The sequence below is a fragment of the Netta rufina genome (genome assembly GCF_964035555.1).
Source record: "Netta rufina genome assembly, chromosome: 2".
In the NCBI taxonomy this organism is placed as follows: Eukaryota; Metazoa; Chordata; class Aves; order Anseriformes; family Anatidae; genus Netta; species Netta rufina.
This window is the reverse complement of record NC_140124.1, coordinates 2,983,852-3,002,493: the sequence shown is the minus strand read 5'-3', so window position 1 is coordinate 3,002,493 and position 18,642 is coordinate 2,983,852. Positions and strand designations below refer to the sequence as shown.

At 51.5% G+C, this 18,642-nt stretch overlaps 2 protein-coding genes across 2 annotated transcripts; one reads left to right on the top strand and one right to left on the bottom strand.

Moving 5' to 3' along the window:
- Positions 1-58: 58 nt before the first annotated feature.
- LOC311207184 (multiple myeloma tumor-associated protein 2 homolog) lies at positions 59-2,851 on the top strand. Its single transcript, XM_084283100.1, has 9 exons — positions 59-126; positions 480-588; positions 685-835; positions 928-973; positions 1,078-1,160; positions 1,276-1,348; positions 1,521-1,600; positions 1,823-1,963; positions 2,040-2,851. The coding sequence occupies exons 2-9, from the start codon at positions 495-497 to the stop codon at positions 2,287-2,289; spliced, it is 918 nt and encodes a 305-aa protein (XP_084139226.1). The 5' UTR covers positions 59-126; positions 480-494; the 3' UTR covers positions 2,290-2,851.
- A 1,472-nt stretch (positions 2,852-4,323) lies between these two features.
- Positions 4,324-15,679, bottom strand: ARF1 (ARF GTPase 1). Its single transcript, XM_084282219.1, has 5 exons — positions 15,544-15,679; positions 8,153-8,332; positions 7,412-7,522; positions 6,642-6,766; positions 4,324-5,936 (listed from the first exon to the last, which is right to left on the bottom strand). Exons 2-5 carry the CDS (start codon positions 8,298-8,300, stop codon positions 5,775-5,777), a joined length of 546 nt encoding a protein of 181 aa, XP_084138345.1. The 5' UTR covers positions 8,301-8,332; positions 15,544-15,679; the 3' UTR covers positions 4,324-5,774.
- Positions 15,680-18,642: the final 2,963 nt, after the last annotated feature.

The following is an 18,642-nucleotide window of genomic DNA, read 5'->3' as shown; positions in this document are numbered from 1 at the left end:
TATTTCTCTCCCTCAGGGGGAGCTCCCCCCGCGGTGGTACAGCCCGATCCCCCCCCCTCCTTTATCTCCCCGGTGGTGGAAGCCGGGCGGGGCTGCGGGGTGAGCGGGGCCTGAGCGGCGCGGGAGGTGCGTGGGGGTGGAGGAGAGGGGGGAGGGGGGGACACCGGTTATAGAGGGGGGGATCCGGGCCCTGCCACCGCCTCCGAGCCCCCAGCGCCTTGCTGCTGGGGCTGCAGCCCCTCTTGGGTCTCCTCGCTGGGTGTGGGGAGCTTCTGGGCTTTGCTGACCCCCCCCCAACTCGTGTAACCGCCCCCCCCGAGCAATGCATCCCTTTGCCCTCCCTCTGGGTTTTCTCCCTGATCTTTGCACGCAGGGTTTTGGGGCTTTTTTTGGGGGGTATCCTTGCTTTAAGCCTCCCCCCTCCCCTCAATTATGGGGTGTGTGTGGGGGGGTGAAACAACGGGGGCTGACTCTTGCAGCGCGCCCCCGGCACCATGTTCGGCTCGTCCCGCGGCGGCGTGCGGGGGGGCCAGGACCAGTTCAGCTGGGAGGACGTCAAGACGGACAAACAGAGGGAAAACTACCTGGGTAAGGATCCCCCACAGCACCTTGGGGGGATGTTGGGGTGGAAAAAAAGGGGGAAAAACACTTTGTGCCCCCCCACACTAATTTGTGTCCCCGCAGGAAACTCCCTGATGGCCCCGGTGGGCCGCTGGCAGAAGGGCAAGGACCTGACGTGGTACGCCAAGAGCAAGAAGGAGGCCACCCCGCTGTCCCGCGAGGAGGAGCTGGCCGCCGTCCGCCTGGCCGAGCAGGAGGCCATGATGGCAGCCCTGTGAGTTCCCCCCCCTCACAACCCTCCCCCCAAAAAATAAATCCTTGGGGCACCCCCCGGCACCCTTTGTCCCTTCTGTTTTTTTGTCGTAGGGGCTACAAGAACGTGAAGAGGCAGCCCACGGGGCTCAGCAAGGAGGTGAGGGGGTCCCCACGCCGTCCCTACAGGTTGGGGTGTCCCCCCCAACTCTTTTTCTTTATTTTTTTGGGGGGGGGGACGCAACTCGGTGCTCTCCCCCGCAGGACCTGGCCGAGGTGTGCAAGCGGGACGGCGCGGAGCGAGCTGAGAAGGACGTGGACCGGGTGGTGGGCTTGGGCAGCTCCAGGTGGGCACCGAGACGCCGCCTCTCAGAGCAGTTTTCTCTATTTTTTTTATCCTTATCATCATTTTTCACGTTTATTTATTATTTTTATCATCATTTTTCACCTTTCTGTCTCCAGTGGCAGCGCCGGCCGGGTGATGCTCTCCAAAGAGGACAAGGAGGCGGCCAAGATGGGGCTCTCCGTCTTCACGGTACGTGCGTTTCCCGTTCTTCTCGACGACGACAAGTGACAGCTGTGGGCGTTTCAACTTGATCCAGAAGTTAATTTCCCCCTTTTAAGGGAAAAAGCGCCTGTTTTGGGTAATTCAGAGCTTTGGGCAAGCCCGTGGACTCGCCCCGTGTTTCTTTCTCTCCAACCTCCAGCACCAGAAGGTCCCCGGCAGTCCTGAGGCGTCCGGCTCCAAGAGGAAGCAGGACAAGGAGGAGAAGGCGGAGGAGAAGCGGTGAGGGCTGGGGACGTCCCAGTGCCACCCAAGAATCCCCAAACCTTTGGGAATCCACCCCAAAACCCTCTGCTTCGACCCCAAAAGCCCCTTTTTTCCCTGCAGGCCTCTCCTTTACCAGGGGGACCCGTGAGGGGGGTGCCTGGAGGGAGGGTTGGGGATGGGTTTTTGGGGAGAGGAAGGGGTTGGAGGGTCATGGCCGATTTCACCCCGACCCTGCAGGACGGAGAGCGGCAAGAAAGCCAAAAAGGAGAAGAAGAAAAAGAAAAAGAAAAAACACAAGAAGGAGAAGAAAAAGGACAAACACCACAAGCGGGCGGCCTCCCCTTCCTCCTCCTCCTCCTCTCCGGACCGCGACGAGAGGTAACGGGGACGCAGCAGGGCCCCGGCGTGTCCCCGATGGGCGTCCCCAGCTCTGATCTCCCCCCTGTCCCCACAGACACCACCGAAGGAAAGCCCAGCAGCGCCCCGAGGTGTCAAGACAGCGCCGCCGCCACGACACCACGGACTCCTCCTCCTCCTCTTCCTCCTCCAGCAGCGAGGAAGGCTCGGGCAGGAGCCCCTCGCGCCGCCCGGCCCGCAGGAGGGCAGCGTCCCCGCGCCACAAGAGCAGGAAGAGGAGCAGGAGCCGCTCACCCCGCTCCCGTGGCGGGGCCAGGCAGCGCCACGACCCCGATTTGGATGACTGAGGGGCTTGGGTGGGGAAGAAACGCCGGAGATTTTCTATTTTTTAAGGTTATTCTGGAAATTAAAGCCACGGCTCTGCTGGCACAGCCCGCTCGGGGACTCCGGCACGGGAAAGGGGGAGAATGCTGGAAAAAAAGGAGCAGAACACCCAGCGGGGGGACCCAGGCGCCCTTTTCCTTGCTCCACGGGTCCGTTACCCCAAATTAAAACCCCACAGGCCTGGTGTAGCACTGGAAGCAGCACACGCGTCTTGGGGTTACATAGAGGGGATTTGGGTGCAGTTACTGTGGTTTTTTAAATTTTTTTTTTTCCCTTTTGATGCCCTCGAGTGCTGGCAAAGCCTTTTTTAAGTTTACGAGCTGCGAAATAAAGGTGAAGCGGAGGCCGAGCGGGCCCTCTGATGCCGTGGGTGCTTGTTGGGGGTGCCCCAAGCAGGCTGCTGCTAGGAGACCCCCACCCTGACCCTAAATTCTTTGATTTGGGGAGGTTCAGGCACGAGCCGCCACCTTCCCAGCAAAGGGAATATAAAAGGAGTGAGGGATGTGCCTTTTTTTGGATGAGAAACGGCCTCTTTGGTTAAAAAGGAAACTACACAAATTAGAAATACTCCCTCGGACAAGGGATGGGGCCGGGGCGTTTTACCCGTGTAGGATTTTAAACCTCAGACCCCAACCAAGGGGGATTTAGGTGAATCCATGGGTTTTAAATCAAATCCTGGTTGCTGGGGAAGGGCTCATCTCAACAAGGGCCTCGTTTGTTTAGCGCTGCTGTTTCTGCTGCCCAGGACGGGGCTTTGGGGACAAAAGCCCCGTGCCCGGTGCTGTTGGCAGCGTTTTGGGGGCTTCGTCATCCCAGCGGGGTGCTGGTGCGGGGTGGGACCGGCCTCGCGTGCACAAGGGGCACATTGAGCACGGGGACATGCAGTGATAAAGCCCTTCTGTCCCTGCTGCCACTGCTTAACCCTGCTGCTGCCGCGGGGTTCTGCGTCCTGAGATGCTTTTTGGGGTGGAATCCCTATCCCAAACCTGTTTTTTTCCATGGGATCGCTTATTTGGGGTCACCCCTTTGGGGTTTTTGGGGTCTGGGCGGTGAATGGTGCCTGCTGGGGGTACCCTGATGCAGGGTGGGGATGGTGCAGCATGGCCACGCTGCCCGGGGAGGGTTAACAGGAACATGGTCCCGGGAGCTTCGGGCTGAAAAGGGAACTTAAAACCCCAAAGGCTGCACAGATCCCAGCGTGAGGCCCTGCAGTCTAGGGTGGAAAGGGGGTGCAGGAGCCTCAGCCCCTCCCCACCCTTTTGGAGCTGCCTCCTCCTAGGGGGACTGATTCCCTGAGCTCCCCCAGCTCCGATAACATCAGCACCTTATATCCGTGCCCTCCTCTTCTTCCTCCTGGGCCCTTCAGGTTTTTTTTAGGGCCAAACAGCCCTGAATACCCGTCCTGCCCAGCAGGGCGTGCAGACATCGTGATTCAGAGCTCCAAATCCCAGGTGGGACGAAGGGCTTTGGAGGAATAACCTGACTTACCGGAGTTTTGTAATTCCCTGGCAGTGTTTGCCCAACACTGTTTACACTTCACCACCGAGAACACAACCAGGGCTGAGCCCGGAATAAACCTGGAGCTGGGCAGAGCAACCACAGCACTCAAAACCTGTAACAGGGCAGCCAGGACCAGAATGAGCCTGCAGAAGGCAGGAGGGCAGCCCCAGAGCGGGCTGTGGAAGGGGAAAAAAGGAGTTTTAAAAAGACAGACTTTGTCCCCAAAAGCAGATCAGCCCCAGAGCTTATTGTTAAGGAAGAAGCTGCTGGGGGCTGCTCAAGAAGCTCAACAGATGACCTCAAACGACACAAGAAGCAGCAGACCACCACCAGGCACCAGGTCACACAAGACTGCCAACTGCTTCCTCACATAAAAAAAGGAAAAAAAAGGTAAATATGAGATCTTAAGTTTTTGTGGAGCTTGAAATGTGGTTCCAGTTCCATTTAGCCCTCAGCCAAGCCTAAAAGGGGTGATACAAAACGACGTGATACCAGTGCAAGTTTCATGAAACTTTTTATTCAACAAGTATTTCATTATGATTCTGCCAAGATGATCAAATGAACAGCCAGGCATAAAAAACATGAAATAGTTAAGAGATTTTATTCTAATAGCTTTAATTACAGTGCTTGTTTGTCGAAATGAAAACTGAAAACAAGTATACAAAACAGTTGATTACTAATCGTGTATTGAAAGCAATAAAGGTTTCCACAACACTAAACAAACCAGTTCTGATAGTTCCTCAAGTTAAAGTTTTAACAGCTCCAGCTTCTTCAGTGTTTATCAAAATACAAAAGAAAAAGTAAAGAGGTCTTTTTTTTTTTTCGGATGGCAAATCTGAACCTTGCAGTATGAGGGATGCCAAGGGTTTTCACACATATACAGATATGGGATTGTTCCAAAATGGGATTGAGTACTTCTAGAGTGGAATGACTCTCCTAACTCTCATGCTTTTTTTTTTTTTGTTTGTTTTCCCCTAGACACTATACATAGATGTTTGGTGTTTCTCATGGCAATTCTTACTTAAGTACAGTACTTTCCGACTATAGAGCTTAGGACTAGTACAGGCTGTGCTTTCTGTGGAAAAAAGTTTGCCTTCTGGAGTGGTTTACACACAAGAAAAGTACAAAACACTTTTTTGACAAATACGACAGGCTAAAAAAATGTGACTTCCAGAAATGATTCAAGTTCAATGGAAGTGGTAAATCTCACCTGAACCCAAAAGTCAGAAGTTTAGGATGAGTCTGTGTGCTCAGCTAAACCAGGTCCGACAAATCTTTTTAACGAGCAGGAACAAACACGAGCACGTCGGATGAGCTACAGAAAGCGCCAGAGATCTGTTAGCTACGAGCTGTGCTTTGACCAGGTGAAGCCAGGCGGGTGTCAAATCCCTGCCTCACCGGTTCAAAAGAATCAAGAGTCACCGCGTCAGAGCTAGAACAGCAGAAGCTATGTCAAACCTTTGTGTGTTCAAGTGTTTTTATACTTTTCCTCGACTATTTAAAAAAGAAAATACAGAATTCAGGTTAAAAACCAGCCACCAAAATGGATCTCACAGATCTCACAACCCAGCCGGGATAGTATTCAGCTCTACTGCACGAGGACCGCTGGCAACCCTTATGGTAATCCACTTAATCCCTTCCAAGTACTAAACAGTGAGTCGATTTTTTACAATAAAAAAGCTGAGTAATATTGCATAGGAGTACCAGAAACTGCCTCATTGGAAACAAAAACTATTTACATTAAATAAGAAACCTAACTGTTTTCAGGCTTGGATTTGCCACATTTACAGCATGATGCAATATATACTGTGACAAAAGAAATGAAAACAGCTTCCGGCACTCGATACCACAAAGTAGCACAGTTTGCCACATTAGAGTAAAGCGAAGGGCGAATAGGAGGAAATAAGAGGGAGGGGTGGAAAAAGAGGGAAGAGGAAGGTTTATGGTTTCATTTCTGGTTTCGGAGCTGATTGGACAACCAGTCCAGTCCTTCATAGAGACCGTCTCCGCTAGTGGCACAGGTTGCCTGGATGTACCAGTTCCTGTGACGAAGAGAATGCAGTCCAAGTTTGTCTGTGATTTCCGCTGCATTCATCGCGTTGGGCAGGTCCTGGAGGGGGAGGAAGAAGAGTCATTTTCTCTCCTAGCACCAGAGGAGGAACGCCCACCTTCCTAACAGTTTGATCATCAGCTTTAAAGCCATTAAAATAAAAAATCTAAAGCTTCTCAATTCATCTTTCAGAAAAACCCAGAAAATTAATTTTATATTCAAGCTATTTTGCCTACACCGAAGTTTTCAAAGGTTTAAAAACATAACCAAGGGCTCTGCTGGCAGCATCACCAAGTACTGCCTTCAGAAAACAGAAGCAAACTGGCTGACGCTTGGATCAAGCCCCCGGGCCCTTCTGATCTGCCCCCAGCCTGCTTACAGCTCACGGCCCTTTCATTCACTTTCTTTCCACTCAGGAAGTGTTTTCTGCAACTGCAGTAATGATTTCACCTCAGCTTTTATCACAAGGTGCTCGGCTGAACGCTGCTTCTGTTTATAGCCCGCCTTTCGTGTTCCTAAAAAGGCTCGCACGGGTTTTTTGCCCGTCACAGCCTGCACAAGCGACGTCGCAGCATGCTCTTCCCTCTCTAAGCTCACTTACAGAAGGCGCCCTGAGAGGCGTTTGAGAGGGTTTGTTGTCTTCTGCAAAGCTGAAGAGACACTTACTGAGCATATCTATTACACCCAAACCACAAATCTGACTTCACTCACAGATATATCCCATGTTTTCAGGGTTTCTTACAAAGCCACCCTCCTCGGGCATACCTGTTTGTTAGCAAACACTAATAAAACGGCATCTCTAAGCTCATCTTCTGCCAACATTCTCATGAGCTCTTCTCTGGCCTCGTTCACTCGTTCTCTGTCATTGCTGTCAACCACAAAAATCAGACCTAGGAGCAAGCAAAGAGTGGGAATAAGCACACACCGAATACTACTGCCAGGGGACACCTGCTGCTGGAGATCAGAGCTAAGTTTTGAAGGAGTAACGCAGAATATACCTGAAAAAGCAGTTTGTATTATTGCAAATCTCATGTCTGAAAGCCTGCTGCTGTTGAGAGCTGGTGAAAGCGAGCAGCTCATCGTGTCTGCGTTTTTGGAGCTCGTGTGCTTTATCTACATAACCGCTTGATACTTTCCAACGAGTAGCAACTCTTGAAATCCTGTGACAGGGCTTGAACGCACGCACGCTACAAAGGCAGAGCAGTGAAAGAAGTGACAAGCTCTCGGCTCACGGGGCTGTTGAAGTTTGTAGGAACTGACAAGCAGTAAAGGCTGCTTTGAAGTGCAGGCTGAGAGCGACGATGCTTATAGAAGAAGAGCAGAAATTGTGAGTTCTGATTCTGATGGACAAGATTGGTCTCTACATTTCCTTCCAGCCCTCTTTAAACAAGCAGGAGCTTAATATAAGAGGCACACAAACACACCCTGTTGTAACCTGTACTCCCCACCACCCCAAGAAGCAGACAAGATTATTATAGCACGGACACTAGAAGCTTTATATCCTGGAAACCCGTGAATTAGGCGTCAGGACTCACCTTGTGTGTTCTGGAAATAATGGCGCCAGAGCGGTCTGATCTTATCCTGGCCGCCGACATCCCACACTGTGAAGCTGATGTTCTTGTATTCTACCGTTTCCACGTTGAAACCTAAAATAGAAATCGTGGCAAAGTCCCAGTTAAACATAGGTGGCCTGTACCTGTTTTATTTACCAAGTCACACTCAATGTCGTTACTAAAAATGTTAACCTTAAGCTTTAGATCTACTTTAAGCAGGCAGTCTCTCAGTGCATCCCTTGTAACGGAGGGATGGGGGTTCTCTAGAACTTCTAGAACCACCAGCCCATCACAATAAATGAACTTAACAGCTGGACTGCTACCTGAGCAGCTAAAAAATTGCAGAACAAACTATATTATGTTGAAAAAAAGGCAACTCCAGGCTTCTGAGGAGAACAGATGATACATAGCTCAGATATTCAGTTCTCAGCCAACTACCCGAGGCCACGGTGTGCCTTGAAGGCATGCAGCCCAACCTGCTGCAGGCCATGAAGGGTCAATCCCCAAGGGACTGAAGGAAAAAACAACAAAACCAGTGTAATCCCCTCCCATGCCAGAAGATTTGGCAGAGATTTGTTCATAGCATGGGATTTAACCACGTTTGTTCTGGCAGCCAGGGCTCAGCACCTGGTCCCTTACATCGGGGTGGCAGTGGGGTAAGGCCCTGCTGCAAACAGGACCCAAACCTTAAGGCAAGCCTTTAAATACACGTGAAAGTCTTACCTATAGTTGGGATAGTAGTTACTATTTCACCAAGTTTCAGTTTGTACAAGATAGTAGTCTTTCCTGCAGCATCCAGACCAACCATGAGGATCCGCATTTCTTTTTTGCCAAAGAGGCCTTTGAAGAGGTTTGCGAAAATATTTCCCATGGCTGAGATATGTTTTCACTGGCCAGTGAAGTCTGGAGAAGAGAGACCACAGCATCACTCGTCAGTTACCGACGGCGTGCTCTGAGCAGGGCACAGCCACCAAAATATCCCCAGGCCACACAAACCCCGAGAGATACCCCGACCCGAGCACAGGGTTTGTTCCCCACATGAAGTTTTCAACATGTTCTTCTCTTTTTCCTCTTTAGCCGTGCCTTCTTGGAGGAGGAAACTCCGAGTACAGCTTGGATTCCCTCCTACTCAAACAGTTTCCTTCCTCCCGAACCCTGAGGAAGTGCCCTGTGAGCACAATGTGAGCGCAATTGCTTTCATTAACACCACCGACCTTCTTTACGGAGCAAATCCGTGGGTTTTGACACAACTACCAAAATTAAGAAGTCCACTACAAGAGCCAGGTTTAGAAACAGACGCTTCTTTCTTCACTTTGGATCCCAGCATGTCCCGAGTTGGAAGGGACCCCCAAGGACCATCGAGTCCAGCTCCTGGGGCCCCAAAGGACCACCTCAAAATCAGACCACGTGTCCAAGCACCCTCTCCCAACTCTTTTTCTTGCTCACAAGCGACTGATGCCACCAGGAACTCCCCAGCTAGGCACTGGGGCACTGCCTCACCCTGCCAGTAGCCACTGAGCCCTCAGGACGGGTCCACCCTTACCACCACTCCTCCACCCCAAACCTTGCCCCTGCAGAGTTGGAACCACCCAGAGCTGTCACTCTGCTCACCCAGGAGGAGAAAATCAGCCCGAAAGCTTTACAGCCAGATGTAGCTGGGACATCACACATTTTTCTTGCTGCTTAGTCTAAAAATTCAGATGTAAGTTGAAGAGAAAAAGAGAAAAGACCGAGGCCAACTGAAACCCAGTGCTTGTTGCGTGCTTGAAACAGAATTCTCACTGCAGCGTATCTCACAGCACATCTGCGTGAGACAATTAGATAATATTGAAGTGAGAAGTGCTCTCCAGACCAAAATTTTGCCTTTTTAGCCCTGTGCTGCAGATTTCCCAAGGCTGGCTTCCTCGCTCAGCGCTGGGGAAGGCCCATGCAGTTTGCTGGGACCAGTTTTTAACCCCGAAGTTAAGCCTGTGCCACAAAGCGAGTCACGTGCCTGAGAGCAAAGCAGCCTCGCAGCGAGGTCCAGAGTCCACTCCAAAGTTCCCGACTGACATCAAGCACTGACTCGCTGGAGGAACTCGAGTCACAGATTCGTTTATTTTATGTGACTGAAGTTCAGCGGGATTGAAACTTTAGCACTGAGCTCCTCTCTAACCCAGGCAGGGCAGCCTGTGGATGAAAACCAAGCGAGAAGTTCAGAAGTAAGATTTCTGGATTAAACCATTTCCGTCGCATTTCTGAAGCAGCACAGGGAATATTCACCTGCCACATCCATCTGTGGAAGCGATATAAACAGGAAAGTTGAGGAGGAAGCAGAGAAGGCAGCTCTGCCCCAGTCCCTGTTTATCCAAGCCGCTCACACAGAGGCAAACCAACACAACGCCCCTCCTGGGACAAGCTCCCTGCCTGAATTTGTCACTTCACACCATGAGGAAAAGCTCCTCGAGTTCCTTCCTCTCCTTCTCGAGGACATCCTCAGCCACACCGGCACCAGAACCCGACCTGCAGTCCAGGGCTCTGCTTTTCAGCAGCGTGTCTGCCTCGTTTCAGCCCGTTAGCTGAACCAGGAGAACACACACACACTGAAGATACGGGGAAATTCAAGACCCTGGTAGGTTTACCGAGCGATCCCGTCACTTTTCAGACATCTTCAAACATTTCCCATCTGTGAAGACCTGCCAAAATGTTATCTGCATTCTATATACAAAAATACCTTCTGCTTTTCCTTAAATGTTACCAATAATTAGTGAACTGATTGTTTTAGAGGCTCAACAAGCCCAATGAGGTGCCTGAAATCATAACGAGAAACCTACTGCTTGCGAGCTGCTTACACTTTGTGAGCCCATCTTCAGAAGAGGTCTCCAAGCAGCTGCCAGAGCAGGCAGCCCGGTGCCTGTTACAGCGACACAGCTCATGGTAAGAGCTTGAATTCGCCTTTATTAATTGCAAAGGGTTGAATAAAAGCTCTGAGGAGTATCTCAAGACCTAAAATCATTCAACATTTAATCTCCTGGAGCAGTTTGCACTTAACCACCCGTTAATGCCTTTCAGGGCTGTTTCATTCAGAGCATCTCTCTCGCGGAGCCACCGCATGATACAGGAAGCGCGGCTGCATTGCCACAACTCTGCTGAATCTCAGTCCTACACCTCTGGAAAAAGTTTTCTGTGGGTTAAATTTCACAAAGCCAGGGGTTGCAGCATCCTCTCAACACACCGTAACAAAGTCAGGGCTTATTTTGTTAGGCAAAGGACAGGAGAGGAACATTTATCTCACTCGTACGTACCAACACTTCCCACAGAAGGCTGCCAAAGCAGAATAAATTGCCAGCACAGCGACAAAAGCTGCTTCACGCCATCATTTTGGCACCCTGGTCTCTGTAACTGATAACATCAGCAGCAAGATCAGCCAAGACAAGCTCGATTCTCTGAGGTGCAGAAGGCAAACCACCAAAACCTCCTTATCGAGGACATTTCCATCTTTTTTCAGTGCCCCCTTTCCACGAGGGGCAGCCACGGCATCACAAAGCTGGACCCCCTCACGGCACTGACCCTAAATCCCACCTAAAAACCCAGGCAGTGAAATGGGGACACCACAGGCACAGGGTTACCAAAAAGCTGTCCCCGGGCAGCTTGTAGGGCCAGGGTTTAGTGGGCGATGCTGGCTGGCCCTGATGATCTCTGGGGGCTTTTCCAGCCTCACTGATTCTTTCTGGACCTTGTTCTGTTTGCTGAGGGACCCGTGGCAAGGAACGCCAGCGCACTGACAGCAGCAGCCCGTTTGCCATCCCAAATACGTCTCCATTTCGAGGAGGCTGCTTGCCACTGGGCTAACCATTAACTCCACCTCTAATTGAAAGAAAAAATAACCAAACCCGTCTTTCCTAAACTGGGATTAACAAACAGATCACATCACTCACAGGAAAAGAAAATCCAATTTGTTACTTCACAGAGATTTGAATTTAAAAGCCAGCCAGGTCTTACCAGTTAGCCAGTATCATCTTTTCTGCTTTGTCACATTCTAGAAGATGCTAAGAGCAGCAAGATATTAGACACCAAAAACATCACCAAGGCCACGTGTGAAGGGGAGGTGAGAAAACTTCTTAAAATTCGGGCTGAGCAGCTGTTGCTGGTGTTACACACGAGAACAGGTGAAGAACAGGAACACAGATGAACTCAGCAGCTTGTTCCTTACAACACAGAGTGTGATTGAATCACATGAGAAGCGAGCCAAGAAGGAACAAACCCCTGCTGGAGGTTTAGGATCGAGCTAGGCCCACAGCAGCTCAACCCCGCAGGCACAGACAGCTATGTACAGCTGGAGTTTTTACATCCGGAGCCATTTCTTTACAGATTTAAATTCTCTGCTGCTCAAAATTTGGGCAAACTGTGATCAATCCCTTTCTGTACACAGCCAGGGTGGCCCCGAAGCCAACTGCTCACCTCCAGTTGTGCCCGGCTATTTTTAGGCGCTGTTTGCTGGCCCTCCACACGTGATGACCCGAGGGAAAGATGCCCCAGTGTCAACAGGAGCCCTGCTAACGGGGCCTTCATGCTGGGATTTGGCTGGGTTTGGGTTCCTCAAGGCTATTCCCAGGTCATCAGGCACAAGATAGAGGGGTAGCTACTGAGCCTGCGGGGTTCTTCCACCAACAGGGAGTTATCTGGACTCAATATCCCTAAAATAAAGGCAGCCCCGAGAACTTCTCAGAGGTTTTCATTCCTAAAAGGTCCCAACGACCCCATAGCCATACCCGTTAAAACCAGGGGAGTGTTTGAGGGACCCCAACCACTGCAAAGGTTTCCCCCACTGCATATTGGGGGTATTTCTGCCAAGTGTGAAGTGGACCCAATGTCCCCAAGGGGCAGAAATTTGGTGTTTGTCCCTCAGAGGAGCTTAGTGTAGGATACGTACGCTGTAGTGCCATGTAAAATAGAAGTTCAGGGCTTGGAACCGTGCTGCCAGGCAGAGGCACTGCTGAATTTGGCCTCCAAAGGCTTCAACTGATCAGCTAAAGGCGGCCTTTGGGGCGATGACATTTCCTACACACCACAAGAACTCACTCCTGAAGGACCAGGAGTAAAACAAGAAGTCTGGAGCAAGCCAGAGGTCACAAACCAAACCCATCACCTTAAGCTCACCTGGATCTAGGGGAACGAGCTACTTCTGTCGCACAGCAAAATCTCCACCTATTTTAAGGAACCATACACGACTCAAAAACAGGCAAACCAACACAGAGGAGAAAACATCTGGCCTGAAAAATATTTTCTTGAAGACTCCGCCAGGTGCTGCTCATGGCTTTGGATAAAGCACATCCATCACCTCCCTGCAGACTGCTCAGGACAGAAGGTGGTGCCAGCAGCGTGTTTGTGACACCCCAATTTGATCCTAACCTCACGCTCCCCCAATAAATTGAGGCTATGCTGCTGGAGGAGGGAGCATCACAAAGCATTTCTCTGCAGGGTTTAAGGCCGAACTGTTCCTGAGTATAAAACCCTTCAGAGCTAAGCCAAACACCCCGTTATTCCTTCCTAGCAGCCGGGCAGTAAGTCAACATTTATATGGGAAATGGCAAGAACTCACAGGAGAGCCCCGGTAATGAAATCGGCTTTCGGTTTGGGGGAAAAAATGTCAAAGCAGAGCCTACACAGCGGGTTGGGTATGAGATCAGCGCCTGCGTGAGAGTTTTAGACGCGTTTCATCAGAACTGAAACGTCAGCACAAGCAGCACCACGGTCCTCCAACGTCTGCACGCGCTAGAAAGAAGAAACAAAAACGGATACTTGCAAGCCGAAAGGAAAATATGCTGAATGACACAAAAACCAGCTGCTGTAGTAGGAAGCTGATTCTAAACTTCTTTACTCATCAGTTAATAAAGGGAGGAACAGCAGAGGAGGGTGCGAGCTCTGATACAGGCTCTACGGCACCCCAGCAGCAGAAGTTTTGAAGGATTTCCAGAAGGAATCGAACTGTTCCTTCGAAGAAAAAGTGAACTCGTGCTCATCGACTTCAGCCACTGCAAGGAAATATCGATTCCTGGGAGGGCTGCTGAAACCCGCAAGAATTCTAGCATGAAAGTCCCTCCTGGCACATCCCAGCAGCTTTTATTTCTAATAAAAGCCTTTTCTTATTAAAGAGAGGGCTTTCTTTAAACAGCAGCACTGCAGATTCAGCTGGAATCTGGTATCGGGAGCTTCTCCTTTCACCAATTCAGGTAATTGACAGTTTATCTGATAATTACGCCTTGGTGAGATGTACGAACGCTGCTTGAAGCTGATTTTTAACCCGTGTAACGAGCGCAACCCAACGAGCTGGACGAGGACACCAATCCAGCCCCCACCCTGCTCTCTCTCAGCACCAGTGCAGCGCTTCAGCCCAGTCCCCTGCCAGCTCTGAATTCTATTTCACCACCAGGCAACCTCCAAAATCGTGCCTCAGCCCCCTGGGGAGCTCCTTCCCTCCAGGTGTTTGTGCTGTAACCCTACTCCGGGCTCCTAAAGGTACGATCCAGCAGCTACCGTGTCTGCCACAAGCTGCTGGAGCAGGAGAGGCTGCTCTGAGCGGGGATGACATCTGCTTGAGTCATTTTGACGCCCGATGCGCTCCCGCAGCGGAGGAGTCGGTGAACTCGGCAAACCACAGGGGCGTAAGAGGTTCAAGCGAGGCAAGTTCCCTCACCCCATCACCCAGCGTCATTACCACAACACACAAAGCAGTCCAGCAAGGTTCTCGGGCACTGCTGGGGCATTTTAAACATAGGGAACACGCAGCGTCCTACCAGCCTCCCGAATTTTCGTTTCCAAGAACCCCTTTCTGTATCTGTACGATTACCAGGACTTGTTTCGACAAGCTGATTACAAAATCCAGGAACAAAAGCCAAGAAGCAATCCTCTAGTTCAGCTGGAGTTCCTTTTTTCCCTCCCCTACATAAAGGCTTCAAATCAGGAGCAAAAAATAGCAATAACCACGCCGCCAAGCGACCTTGAGCAAAAACTCTGATTCGATTCCTTTGCCTGAAAAATAAGGTTAATGGGATACGCTGCAAGGGGGTTTTGTCGGCCTCCCTGCTTGCAAAACAAAGTTCAAAGTATTAGATAAACAGTTCCCATCTTCGCTATTGACCAAGCCGTATTTCCAAACAAGCCCTCTGGATACAACCCTAATCAACCTGTGGAATTTGCTTTGGCAGGAGCCTCGCAGCACAGCAGCAAGGTCAATGTCAAACGCAACATTTGGGCAGTTTTTACGACCTGCCGGGGCTTTGTCACGCTGCAATGGGGCAAATGATGAATGAGGTTCCCGTTCCTTGCCTCTCCCTTTGTCAGACGGCGGCTATCAGCCCCAAGCATCACATTTACTACTTACAGAGACATAATATGGTGTTTTTAGAGTATAAAATCATTGCGCTGGGAGCTGCTGTGCCATGGAAGAGCCATCTCCCAGACCTCCAAACCCAAGTGCTGGACGTGCACCACTTTCATGTGGTGGTGGCCAGCCCCTCGCAGCACAACCTCCCTCGGCCGAGCTTCCCCCGAGCTTCATCCACCCACCCACCCCCCTCCTCTCCCCGGCCCCACCTCTCCGAGGCCCCTCCGAGGAAGAGGAAGGGGAGGCAAAGCTCCTTCGGGCGGGGCCGGAATGCGGGAGCGTGGGGCAGGCAGGCCGGCCCGGTTAATCCCTCCGGTAGGGGGAGCGGCGAGGCGGTTCCCCCTTCCCTTCGGCTCCCCGGAGAGAAAAAGAGAAAAAGGAAGAAAAAGGAGGAAAAAGGGAGTGGGAGGAGGAGATGGAAGGAGCCCCCCAATGGCCGGGGGGCAGCTCCGGGCCCTGCCCTGCCACTCCCCGGGCCCAACCCCGCGGCCTGGCTGCGGAACCTGGAGCCGGAGCCGTGAGGGAAGCGGGGCAGAGCGGCCGGGAGCGGCCCCGCCGAAGCCGTGAGGGAACGCGGGGAGCGCGGCCTGAGGCGGCCCCGCCGCCCCCCCTCAGCGCCCAGGCCTCAGGCGCCTCAGGCCCCCCTCAGGCCGCAACCCCCGGGCGGGCGGGCGGGCGGCGGCTGAGGTGAGGAAAAGAGGGGGAAAAAGGGAAGGGAAAGGAAACCGGGAAGGGCTCGGGGACCCACCGGGGAAGGCCGGCGCTGCCGCGGGCGCTGCGCTCGCTGTCCCCGGGCCGTGCCGCTCGGAGCCGCCCGCCCTGCGCCGCTCGCCGCCCAGGCACACAAGATGGCGGCGCTCGGCGGCCACGTCAGTGCCAGCCCCGCGCGGGGCACGATGGGAAAAAGGCGGGCGGGGAGGGGAAGGGGGAGGGGCTTGGGTGTATGGACACGCCCACTCCATGGGCACGCCCATATATGGGTTGGTCGGACACGCCCACTTGTTTGGCCACGCCCCTTTTCGGGGCCGTGGGGGGGAAGGGGGGAAAAAGGGGGGAAATGGGGGAAGGGAAGGAAAGGGAAGGAAAGGGGGAAAAGGGGGAAAAAGGGGAAAAAGGGGAGGAAGGGGGAAAAAGGGGAAGAGGAGGAAAATGTGGGGAAAGGGGGAAAAAAGGGGGAAAAGGGGAAAAGGAGAGAAATGGGAGAAAAGAGGGAAAAAGAGGGAAAAGGGGAGAAAAGGGGGAAAAGGAGGGAAATGGGGGAAAAGAGGGGAAAAGGGGGAAGGGGGAAAAAAGCGGAGAAATGGGGAAAAGGGGGGAAATGGGGAAGAAGGGGAACAAGGGAAAAGGGGGAGGAAGAGGGGAAAGGAGGAAAAAGGGGGAAAAGGGGGGAAGGGGAAGAGGGGAGAAAAGGGGAAATAAAGGGGAAGAGGGAAAGGGGAGGAAAGAGGGAAAAAAAGGGGGAAAAGGGGGCAAACGTGGGGAAAGGCAGGAAGCTTGGGAAAAGGGGGAAAATGGTGGAAAAGGGGAAAAAAGATGGAAATGGGGGAAAAGGAGGGAATGGGGGAAAAGAGGAAAAAATGGGGAAAGGGGGAAAAGGGGAGAAGGGGAAAAAAGGGGAGAAATGGGGAAAAGGGGAACAAGGGAAAAGGGGGAGGAAGAGGGGAAAGGAGGAAAAAGGGGGATAAAGGGGGGAAAGGGGAAGAGGGGAAAATGTGGGAAAAAGGGAAAAAGGTGGAAAAGGGAGGAAAGGGGTTAAAAAGGAGGAAGGGGGAACAGGTGAAAAGTGGGGAGAAAGGGGGAAAACTTGGGAAAAGGGGGAAAAAGGTGGAAAATGGGGGAAAAGGAGGGAAATGGGGAAAAGAGGAAAAGGGAAGAAAGGGAGAAAGGGGAGAAAATGTGGAAAAAGGGGGAAAGGAGAAAAGGGGGGAAAAAGTGGGAAAGGGAGAAAAAGGGGAAGAGGGTGAAAACATGGGAAAAGGGGGAAAAAGGGGAAGAAAGAAAAAAAGGGGGGAAGAGAATAAAGGGAGAAGTGGGGAGAAGGGAGAAAATAGGGGAAAGGGGAGAAAGGGAAAAAAGGGGGGAAGGAGGAAAAAAGGGGAAAAGGGGAAGAGGTGGAAAATGGGATAAAAGGGGGAGTAAGGGGGGAAAAGGCAAAAAAAGAGGGGAAAAAGGGAAAAGGGAAAAAGGGGGAAAAGGGGGGAAAGGAAAAAAAGAAAAAGGGGGGAAAGGGGAAAAAAGGGGAGAAATAGGGAAAAGGGAGAAAATGGGGAAAAAGGGGAAAGGGGGAAATTGGAAAAAGGAGGGGAAGGGGGGAAAAGGGGAACAGAGGAAATGTGTGAAAAGAAAAAAGGTGGAAAAAGGAAAAGAAGAGGGAAAGGAGGGAAAAGGGGGGAAGGGGGAAAAAAGGAAAAATGGAGCAAAATGGGGGAGAAAGAAGAAAAGGGGAAAAAGGGGGAAAGGGGAAAAGGGAGAAAATGTGTAAAAGTGGGGGAAAATGGAGGAAAAAGGGGAAAAGAAGAAAAAAAAGGGAAAAGGAAAAAGGGGGAAAGAGTAGAAAGGGGGGTAAGGAGGAAAAGGGGCAAAAATAGGGGAAAAGGGAGCCCTGCCCTCACCTCCTGCTGCTCAGGGATGCGCCTGAGGCTTGGGCATGCACCTGAAAGCTGCCCTTGCACCCCACCATGGGGGCTAAAAAAGGAAAAAAATTAAAATTTTTGGTTTAACAATACAAAAGCTCGGGAGGTTGGCGTAGCAAATGCACGCGGTAACGTCGGGACGATTTCCTTTCTGTTTTGGGTAACCTCGAGGGAAACCGAGGTCGTGTGCTGTCCCAGGTTGACTTCTCGATAAATCCTTTATTAAAGACAGGCTGGGGAGTTCTGAGAGGCAGCGAGAAGCCACAAAAACGACTTATTTCAAGATTTTTCCCCAGCGGTCATAGCAAACGAGCACCTCAGAGCCCTCCATCCGCCTGCCAAATGGGGCTGAAATGGTGCAGCAGCCGAAAACCTTACACGAGGGAGGACAGAGGGCCTGGATCCCAAAACCTCTTTCCCTAAAAAAATAAATAAAAAAAATAAATCAGGTGATGCAGGAGAGGGCGATGGCAACGGTGGTGCTGGAAAAGCAAAGCCACGAAGAGAAAACAAAAATATATATTTTTTATAATTTATATATATATATTTTTATATATATAAACAACCTTTCCCATATGCACATCCTAAAGTGACAATAGGGGATGGCGCTTCTATCGCCAAGCCTTTGAGGAACAGTCCTTATTTCCCATCCCACACCCACAGAGATTACTGCAAGGCTTTCACGAGCTTGCTTTTGGCACATCCCCTTTTTTCTCAGCTCACATTTTTCTTCCTCAGGCTCCTTGTGGTGCCCGAAGCTGAGCGCAGAAGCATCCCCAAGCACCGCCGCTGCCAAACGGGGCCGGGGACTCGGTGGTGAAGGACGTGGAAAAAAAAAAAAAAGCCCCAGGTGCTCAAATCCCCCTTGTTTTTCCTGCCAAATTCTGCCGTCAGGAGAATTTCCTGCAAAAGGTTGAGAAGTTGCACCCCTGGGCAGCAAAACCCCACCGGTGCGCGCGTCCCCCATAGCCAGCTCCCCCTACAAGCTGAGCACCCGCTTGTTTCACAGCCGGGTCCCCACGCCTGGACTCTGAACCAGATCAGGATGATGCTCTGCACTAAAAATAACTTTTTTTTTTTTTTTTTTCTTTTTCTGGTGGGTTATTTTTAACCCGGAGCAGCTCCTCGCTCTAACTCAGTGTGGGGAGGAGGTGCTCACCCCATCGCCTCTCGCCTGTCCTTGCAAAACCCCAGCTGATAAGGGGAGGTCAGAC